Source organism: Brassica oleracea, chromosome C4, assembly GCF_000695525.1.
Source record: "Brassica oleracea var. oleracea cultivar TO1000 chromosome C4, BOL, whole genome shotgun sequence".
Classification (NCBI taxonomy): domain Eukaryota; kingdom Viridiplantae; phylum Streptophyta; class Magnoliopsida; order Brassicales; family Brassicaceae; genus Brassica; species Brassica oleracea.
The window spans coordinates 20226074-20236291 of NC_027751.1; the positions used below are offsets into that span (position 1 = coordinate 20226074).

Genomic DNA, 10218 nt, shown 5'->3' on the forward strand with positions numbered 1-10218 from the left:
GGAAAGTCTTCCCAGCTGGACGACTTATCGGACGACTTAATTAAGTCGTCTGGAAAGTCTTCCATCTGGACGACTTATTAGACGACTTATAATAAGGCGTCTGGAAAGTCTTCCCAGCTGGACGACTTATCGGACGACTTAATTAAGTCGTCTGGAAAGTCTTCCATCTGGACGACTTATTAGACGACTTATAATAAGGCGTCTGGAAAGTCTTCCCAGCTGGACGACTTATCGGACGACTTAATTAAGTCGTCTGGAAAGTCTTCCATCTGGACGACTTATTAGACGACTTATAATAAGGCGTCTGGAAAGTCTTCCCAGCTGGACGACTTATCGGACGACTTAATTAAGTCGTCTGGAAAGTCTTCCATCTGGACGACTTATTAGACGACTTATAATAAGGCGTCTGGAAAGTCTTCCCAGCTGGACGACTTATCGGACGACTTAATTAAGTCGTCTGGAAAGTCTTCCATCTGGACGACTTATTAGACGACTTATAATAAGGCGTCTGGAAAGTCTTCCCAGCTGGACGACTTATCGGACGACTTAATTAAGTCGTCTGGAAAGTCTTCCATCTGGACGACTTATTAGACGACTTATAATAAGGCGTCTGGAAAGTCTTCCCAGCTGGACGACTTATCGGACGACTTAATTAAGTCGTCTGGAAAGTCTTCCATCTGGACGACTTATTAGACGACTTATAATAAGGCGTCTGGAAAGTCTTCCCAGCTGGACGACTTATCGGACGACTTAATTAAGTCGTCTGGAAAGTCTTCCATCTGGACGACTTATTAGACGACTTATAATAAGGCGTCTGGAAAGTCTTCCCAGCTGGACGACTTATCGGACGACTTAATTAAGTCGTCTGGAAAGTCTTCCATCTGGACGACTTATTAGACGACTTATAATAAGGCGTCTGGAAAGTCTTCCCAGCTGGACGACTTATCGGACGACTTAATTAAGTCGTCTGGAAAGTCTTCCATCTGGACGACTTATTAGACGACTTATAATAAGGCGTCTGGAAAGTCTTCCCAGCTGGACGACTTATCGGACGACTTAATTAAGTCGTCTGGAAAGTCTTCCATCTGGACGACTTATTAGACGACTTATAATAAGGCGTCTGGAAAGTCTTCCCAGCTGGACGACTTATCGGACGACTTAATTAAGTCGTCTGGAAAGTCTTCCATCTGGACGACTTATTAGACGACTTATAATAAGGCGTCTGGAAAGTCTTCCCAGCTGGACGACTTATCGGACGACTTAATTAAGTCGTCTGGAAAGTCTTCCATCTGGACGACTTATTAGACGACTTATAATAAGGCGTCTGGAAAGTCTTCCCAGCTGGACGACTTATCGGACGACTTAATTAAGTCGTCTGGAAAGTCTTCCATCTGGACGACTTATTAGACGACTTATAATAAGGCGTCTGGAAAGTCTTCCCAGCTGGACGACTTATCGGACGACTTAATTAAGTCGTCTGGAAAGTCTTCCATCTGGACGACTTATTAGACGACTTATAATAAGGCGTCTGGAAAGTCTTCCCAGCTGGACGACTTATCGGACGACTTAATTAAGTCGTCTGGAAAGTCTTCCATCTGGACGACTTATTAGACGACTTATAATAAGGCGTCTGGAAAGTCTTCCCAGCTGGACGACTTATCGGACGACTTAATTAAGTCGTCTGGAAAGTCTTCCATCTGGACGACTTATTAGACGACTTATAATAAGGCGTCTGGAAAGTCTTCCCAGCTGGACGACTTATCGGACGACTTAATTAAGTCGTCTGGAAAGTCTTCCATCTGGACGACTTATTAGACGACTTATAATAAGGCGTCTGGAAAGTCTTCCCAGCTGGACGACTTATCGGACGACTTAATTAAGTCGTCTGGAAAGTCTTCCATCTGGACGACTTATTAGACGACTTATAATAAGGCGTCTGGAAAGTCTTCCCAGCTGGACGACTTATCGGACGACTTAATTAAGTCGTCTGGAAAGTCTTCCATCTGGACGACTTATTAGACGACTTATAATAAGGCGTCTGGAAAGTCTTCCCAGCTGGACGACTTATCGGACGACTTAATTAAGTCGTCTGGAAAGTCTTCCATCTGGACGACTTATTAGACGACTTATAATAAGGCGTCTGGAAAGTCTTCCCAGCTGGACGACTTATCGGACGACTTAATTAAGTCGTCTGGAAAGTCTTCCATCTGGACGACTTATTAGACGACTTATAATAAGGCGTCTGGAAAGTCTTCCCAGCTGGACGACTTATCGGACGACTTAATTAAGTCGTCTGGAAAGTCTTCCATCTGGACGACTTATTAGACGACTTATAATAAGGCGTCTGGAAAGTCTTCCCAGCTGGACGACTTATCGGACGACTTAATTAAGTCGTCTGGAAAGTCTTCCATCTGGACGACTTATTAGACGACTTATAATAAGGCGTCTGGAAAGTCTTCCCAGCTGGACGACTTATCGGACGACTTAATTAAGTCGTCTGGAAAGTCTTCCATCTGGACGACTTATTAGACGACTTATAATAAGGCGTCTGGAAAGTCTTCCCAGCTGGACGACTTATCGGACGACTTAATTAAGTCGTCTGGAAAGTCTTCCATCTGGACGACTTATTAGACGACTTATAATAAGGCGTCTGGAAAGTCTTCCCAGCTGGACGACTTATCGGACGACTTAATTAAGTCGTCTGGAAAGTCTTCCATCTGGACGACTTATTAGACGACTTATAATAAGGCGTCTGGAAAGTCTTCCCAGCTGGACGACTTATCGGACGACTTAATTAAGTCGTCTGGAAAGTCTTCCATCTGGACGACTTATTAGACGACTTATAATAAGGCGTCTGGAAAGTCTTCCCAGCTGGACGACTTATCGGACGACTTAATTAAGTCGTCTGGAAAGTCTTCCATCTGGACGACTTATTAGACGACTTATAATAAGGCGTCTGGAAAGTCTTCCCAGCTGGACGACTTATCGGACGACTTAATTAAGTCGTCTGGAAAGTCTTCCATCTGGACGACTTATTAGACGACTTATAATAAGGCGTCTGGAAAGTCTTCCCAGCTGGACGACTTATCGGACGACTTAATTAAGTCGTCTGGAAAGTCTTCCATCTGGACGACTTATTAGACGACTTATAATAAGGCGTCTGGAAAGTCTTCCCAGCTGGACGACTTATCGGACGACTTAATTAAGTCGTCTGGAAAGTCTTCCATCTGGACGACTTATTAGACGACTTATAATAAGGCGTCTGGAAAGTCTTCCCAGCTGGACGACTTATCGGACGACTTAATTAAGTCGTCTGGAAAGTCTTCCATCTGGACGACTTATTAGACGACTTATAATAAGGCGTCTGGAAAGTCTTCCCAGCTGGACGACTTATCGGACGACTTAATTAAGATTTCACAAGTTCAGAATCAGTCTAGGATCATCACTCTCTATTTACATATACAATGTTCCCTGGTGATGCCCGTTAGTATTTTTCAAGAGAAGATATAATAACTCACCATCAAGAGAAGATGGTATCGACTGAAGGAAGAAACTGGACTAAGCAAGTTACACTGCTCATTTTTTGGAACCGAAATTCGTACTGTCGATTTCCGTTTAAATTAGGAAAGATAAGAAACCCTAAATTTTCCAGAGGTCCCGGATATCTGCTAAACCACACGCCAAACAATCAAAACACGAAAAACAGACTAAGTATGAAATTGATTAAAAGAAAAGAGAGAAAAGAAGGGTTTTTATTCTGAATCTGTGTTGAGCGTTACAACAAGGTAAGAGACTTGGCCGCAAGAGCTGTCGGTGAGATTCCTAGTTCTAGAACCTAAGAGCAACCCCATTGCTAGTCCTTATTATGAAGTCCTAAGGCTTTTTCATTAATATTGTTCCCTTAAGATACAAAGGCAAGAAACATAGGTAAAAGAGGAGTTTATTGGTAGGACTTAAAGTTGTTTCTTAGTAATATTTTTATTTAATAATTGATTAGTTTTAAATAAATATTAAACAGTATATCGAATTATAAAAAACTTAAACAGTACAAACTTGCAAAACAAAAAAAATATTACAAAATCCGAAAAAAAAACATACATTTTATTGAATTTTTAAAAACTTAATTTTGAAAATGTCCAAATTTTTCCCATATATGTTCAAACATACATTTTATACTCCTCGAAACCCTTCCCTTTACCATTGTTTCTGATTGCTTTTGCAGTCTTGATACCTTTGGGCCGCATCTCTTGGTCACCAACACTGGTGCTCGAAGCTTGTGAAAACGACTCAGTTGTTTTTCTCTTACCAGAAGCGGTAGTCTTAGGACTGTTGAGGCTTAACCACTTTTGTTCATGCCTCAAGATACACCAAGCATGCTCTAAGGTAAACTTTGATTTCTGGTCCGAGTAGTAGATGTCATGAGCCACCTTTAGAACGTCGTTGTCATTCTGGCCGCTGGTGATTTGTCTCTCTGCAACAGCGTATGCTCCACAGAACTTGTTCGTCTGGTCATTGATCTTTGACCACCTCTGCTTACAATTGTTATGAGAGCTCCCACCGCGACCCTCTAACGCATGAGGACTTGCTGCGTAGTAAGCTTCTACTCGTTTCCAGAAGGTGCCAAACTTCTGGTCATTTCCAACAACGGCGTCTTTAGACGTGTTCAGCCAGGCGCTTATTAGAACCTCATCATCCGCAGGGGTCCAATTCTTTCTCTCCCGACGCCCCGCAGGTGTGTCTTCACTCAAAGCTGGAGCCTGAGATTGTTGGGAGCTGAAAGGAGGGATATCGGGTTCTCCAAAGTTTACACTAGAGGGAGTACATTCATATCGAAAGTTTTGATGGGGAATGTCAGGATTCCTTGGATCCATGGCACAAGGTTAAGCAAAGAGTAGAGAAAGAAGAGTATGAAGTTAAGCGAAGAGGAAAGGAAGAAGAGGATGAGATTTTATGGTTGAAACGGTAACAAGTAATAAGTGAGAATCACCTAACAATTATCTACCAAAGTCTAATCATGAGTTATTACCCATCTAACACCTACAAAGCTAAAACAATCGGTTACATTTTCATTTAATTAAAAGTTTCTTTTGGTTATACTTTCAGACATCACAATGCATCACGCAAATCAGAACAGCCATTCTCGTCATCGTTGTAAACAAAAACAGTATCTGGTTGCATTCTAGTTTTAATTTAGCATTAACAACTACACTGACATGAAATGACAACTAACCACAACTTACAATCGTCATAAAACATTAACATTTACATTTAACCACTACTCTAATCTGGAAAAGAAGCTAGAGAGGTTCATCGGCCATAAAACATTAACATTTAACAACAAATGATACAAACAGCAAATGAAACAATCCGCAAATGAAACAAGCATCGCATCTGTAAACCGTAAACATTTCATCACAACAAACACAAGAAGTGGGATAACACATCAAAGATAACAAGTTTAATAGTACTACTACATCACACCAATTCAACGAAACATCAACAAGAATCACATGCGGAGGAGATAAATTGACATACCTTTTTGATTGAGATCGGCGGAGAAGTTTGGGTCGGAGAATAGATCGGTCCGAAAGAGTGGTGAGACGAGAGCGACGAAAGAGTGGTGAGAAGAGCGCGACGAGAGAGTGGTGAGACGAGCACGACGAGAGATCGGAGAGTATCGATCGCCTTTGGTATCGCCGTTCAGATAGACATGCAGGAGAGAGGAGAGAGTTGTGAGATGAATGGGTTCAGTTGATGCCCTGATTTCTGCACTCCAATTAAACGCTGCCACCTGTGCCCAAGGACCAGCCCACAAAATCTCTTAACAAAGGACTTTCGATCCATATATCTTAGCTATTTCATCATTTTTCATTTTCTTTTAAGCCCAAATAGATGTAGGACTTGTTTTCAAGACCCCAATAAGGATGCCCTAAGACTGCGAAAACCTAATTGAGTCGCAGCTTGATAAATTAGCTATTTCATCATTTTTTATTTTATTTTAAGCCCAAATAGATGTAGGACTTGTTTTCAAGACCCCAATAAGGATGCCCTAAGACTGCGAAAACCTAATTGAGTCGCAGCTTGATAACAAAAAATGAAAAATTGCCTAAATGCTAGCTAAGCTTTTGCTCTGAGTAGAAAAATTGTGTCATTCTGCGTCTTCTACCTCTACATCCTTATATACTCCTCTAGAGACGGTTTGCTTTTTCTCTTTCTGCCCTCGGTCGAGTTTATCGCTTCGTGGAAATATTCTATTTTTCTTCGATCTTCGTGTTTATCTTCGGAAACTTCACATTTATCCTCCAAACTTGACATTTATCTTCTCCTGTGTAGCCAGAGATAAACCGTCATAACGATTGGGCTTGATTTCGTATAAAATCGTTAGTGGGCTCTCTGCCGCGTTCTGGGCCCTTTCGGGCCGTTTTCCGACTTAGGCGTTATTACGATTTTATAAAAAGAGCGCTTTCGAAATGACGTCGATTTCGAAGAACATTCGAATTCCTCGTATAGCGTAGGCGATTCGAGGTGTTCAGCTAACCGTTGCCGTTTTATACGATCAATCTAAATGTTATTCGAGAAAACGAGTTCTTCCAGTTTTTAATCGTAAAGTTCTAACGATGATTCCGATCGAGATGGAACAAGAGCATGTTCGATTGAATCCTGAAGGGGATAGCTACGAGGACGGGACAAAGGCAGGCTGATCGATCCAACTCGCCGAACGGGTGAATTGGACAGCATGTTCGGTCCAACTCTCCCGTTCGGCGAGTTAGACCGGTCCGACTCGCCGGACGGGCGAGTTGGACGATGAGTGTTTCGCTGTCCGGGATCCGTTGTCCGAGGTTTTATGTAACCTTTTTGAAAGACTTATCGTGTGAATCCTTTTCGGAATTGTTACGAAGCTTGATTTAGGTTTCTCCATTCTCTATTCTTTCAAATTTTATTTTCTTTTTCTAAAAGAGGACGTTTCTTCGGAAGTTTCTTCGGAAGTTTCCGAAGTTTGATTTCGTCGTGACCGATTTTGACCCCAACAGTTAGCCCCAACAGCTCGTTAGAACCATGGTGTTCTTGCGAGCGGTTTAGGCGTATCGAGTATGTTAGGCGGAATCCAATGTTTGAAAATCCGAAAGTAAATAGTGAATTTTCTTGTCTATAAGTACGTGGAGTAAGTTTTCAAATTCTTTACTTGCTTACTTCCACAAATTCTCTCTCAATATAGAGAAATATCTTTTCCTCTCTTTTCTCCCTTTGAGAAAAAAAAAATTCTCTTTCGATAATGTCATCAAGGAGCAAGACTTCCAATAAATCTCATTGTGATCATTTCGCTTCCGACGGCTCTAGCTCGCAACACGAAAATGTTGTGCCAAAGGTGGAGTTCACGGAACACCCGATAGATCCCGAGGAGGTCAAGAAATATTGGGCGGCCATGGGCCATGTGGAGTTCCCGACACCCGGGATATGCCACCCCCGCCCCGTGGATAATTGTCCGAGCAGGAGCTGTCCGAATGGGCTTGACGCCCTTCGGAGTTTTGCGGAGTTCTGGAGTCAGTAGAGTTACGTCTCCCAGTAGCTGGGGAAGCCGCTGAGCCCCCCCCCCCCCCCCCCCCTTCACGTGTTTTGAAGCCTACCAAATGCAATGCCACTTATGGTTTCCTCTCCCGGAAGCCGTTGTGTAGCTCTTTTGTCTCTTCGGACTAGCGATCGGTCAAGTCAGCCCGCGCGGTTTGCAGCACGTTGTCGGGATTCTGGTGCTGAGTTACGAACGTGGATTGCCCCTCGATGTCGATCATCTTGAAGGCATGTTGATGCCCGTGGGAAGTTCGGCCATAGTACAACTGAGTCCTCGAAACAACATGGCGATTATAGCAGGGTTCGTGTCGAACTATCATGATTGGAAGAATTTTTTCTTCTACGTCCGAATCAACAATGCATCTGTGGAGGAGAGCTGCATTCCTATCCTTAGGACCACATGGGGTCGGAAAGGTATTTTCGATTGGTTACACGCTAGTTTTGGTTTCGACGATATTCGATTTAACGCATTTGTTTCTTGATTTGCAGTGACTAATCCTTTTCCCCCAACTCCGAATGGCTTGTGCACCTTTAGAGATTTACTCCGTGGCGGTGAATTTTATTGGGCTTCGTTCACTCCAAAACGGGTTCATCATGCTGTCGTTCTCCACCGCTCTCGGTTCCAGTAGGACTTGCCGGTCGAAGAAGGAAAGGAATCGAGCATGGAGGGGTTCGTTACGTGCGAGGCTCCAGCCGGGAGGAGGAAGTCGAGGACCCGCAAGGACAAACACATTGTCGTCGATGATGATGCGGCCGATGGAGAATGCTTTCACGAAGACATCATTGGAGATTATCTCAATAGGGGCGAGCCGATTGATCCTGATGATTTGCTTGGTTTTGACATTCCTGTGGCCGAAAATGGATCCAGCCAGGGGCCGGAGTTTACCAAGGCATCGAGGATGGTCAACGGGGTAAGCATACAGGTGAGGAAAGAAAGAGATGATCAAGGTTATGAAGAACCATTGCGCCCAATTCTCGTGCGAGTTTAGGGAGTTTAAGGAGAGTTACCAAGCTCTCGGGGATTATCGCGAGTTTCGCGGTACCATGAGCGGATTGTATCTCATGCAGATTCCCGATTACTCGTTTGCTACCAAGGATGCGAAGCAAACCCGGCGCATGAAGGACAGAGATAGAGATTTCGCGCTTCCCCAGATCGAGGAGAGGATTTGGAAGCAATGGGAGCCGATTCCCGTTTCTCCCAATACGGTGGAAGCTGAGACGGGGGGCCCCTGACGAGACGGGTGAAGTGAACCAGCCGACAGTCCCCCTCAATGTCGATGACTATTCGATGGGGGGATCCATGGCCGGATACTATGAGTTTGATGGTTGATTGTGAAGCCATTTGTTGCTTATTGGGAGAGTGTCCCCTTGTAATATATTTCGGTAGTCTGTTTATTTCCAGCGAGGTGTGGCCGTAATTTATGTATTGGGACTGGCCGTATGTGGTTTCGAATCCCCGCCGTTTATTGGCTTTTTATGCACCATGCTTTATAAAAGGGTTTCAAGAATGTTCGGATTTCCGTTAAGTGTAGGGAGAAGGATTCGAGTTGTCATCTCGTTCCTTGTCCTTTGTTGTGGATCGTCCTGTTCGTTGCTCGTCTGAGATGTTTGAGAAGTTCTCAAAGTTTTGAGAGTGCGTAGATGCGGACAAAAGGACATACTTTCAGGATCTCGTATCTTTTGGATATCATGTCTTGAGACGTTAGAGACCAGTGTGCTGGGTTTAGGGTAAGACCTAGGTCTAATTACGGCTTTATGGGGTGTGATGACTACTTTGACTTACGTTTCCCGTATCGTTTTCGACCTGATTCCATCCCGCTTTAAAGTCCGCGATATGTTCTCGGCTTATACGACTTGTATGGGAGCATCTCTTCGAGGAAATTTTTTAAGTCTCCCGAAAGTGCTGACCAAAATTTTGAATTTCATTTATAGCGCGTTATTTATCCTTGTCGGATGTAAGAGGATCTATCCTTAGGATGGATCTAAATGCGTTTCTTTGGGATGGCTAACGTGCTCGGCGGGGCCAATCGACGAGCGTTTGTAATTTATAATCGCGAATGGACTGAGAGCATGTTCCCGAAGATCTAGGCGACGTCTCGCTTATTTTTTTGAAAACATACTATTAGTGATATTTTGAGTATCCGAGACCGGGGTCTCGTGTTCTGGTTGAGAGTCGGACTCGACGGTACGACCAGGACATTTTTTGTGAGAGAGTTGTGGTCGGCGAAATTTGTTGATTCCGGTGCTGCCTTAGTCGATGTGACGAAGTTTCCTTGTCGATGGATAAGCTAGTGTGGAGTTAATCCGTTTCGAGGTAAGGCGATTTTTCGCGAGTTTCCATTTTTCGGGTTCGTATGATAATCATTTTGCTTGTATACGGATGTTTTCCTAAAATTTAACAAGACGTTTTCGCAAGATAAGAGAAACTTGAACGAAGTCTTTATCGCCGAAAAAGTTTCAAAAATATTGAGTACAAGGCAAATATTTTAGAATGTGGGAATATTCGAGTAATGGTATATGTACCCACTTCCCCGCCCCTCTTTTTAAGAGGGGGGGGGGATAGATGAACTCGACGAGCTGCCGTAAATATTTTAGAATGTGGCAATTACGAGTATTTGTATATGTACCCACCCACTCCCCCCCCTTTTTAAG

General features: G+C 43.5%; 1 protein-coding gene across 1 annotated transcript; it reads right to left on the reverse strand.

Moving 5' to 3' along the window:
* Positions 1-4157: 4157 nt before the first annotated feature.
* On the reverse strand, positions 4158-4871 carry LOC106338343 (glutathione S-transferase T3-like). The gene has a single exon (XM_013777346.1). It carries the CDS (start codon positions 4869-4871, stop codon positions 4158-4160), a length of 714 nt encoding a protein of 237 aa, XP_013632800.1.
* Positions 4872-10218: the final 5347 nt, after the last annotated feature.

Coding starts and splice junctions, on each gene's coding strand:
- LOC106338343 (XM_013777346.1), bottom strand. CDS start 4,871: ATGGATCCAAGGAATCCTGACATTCCCCATCAAAACTTTCGATATGAA.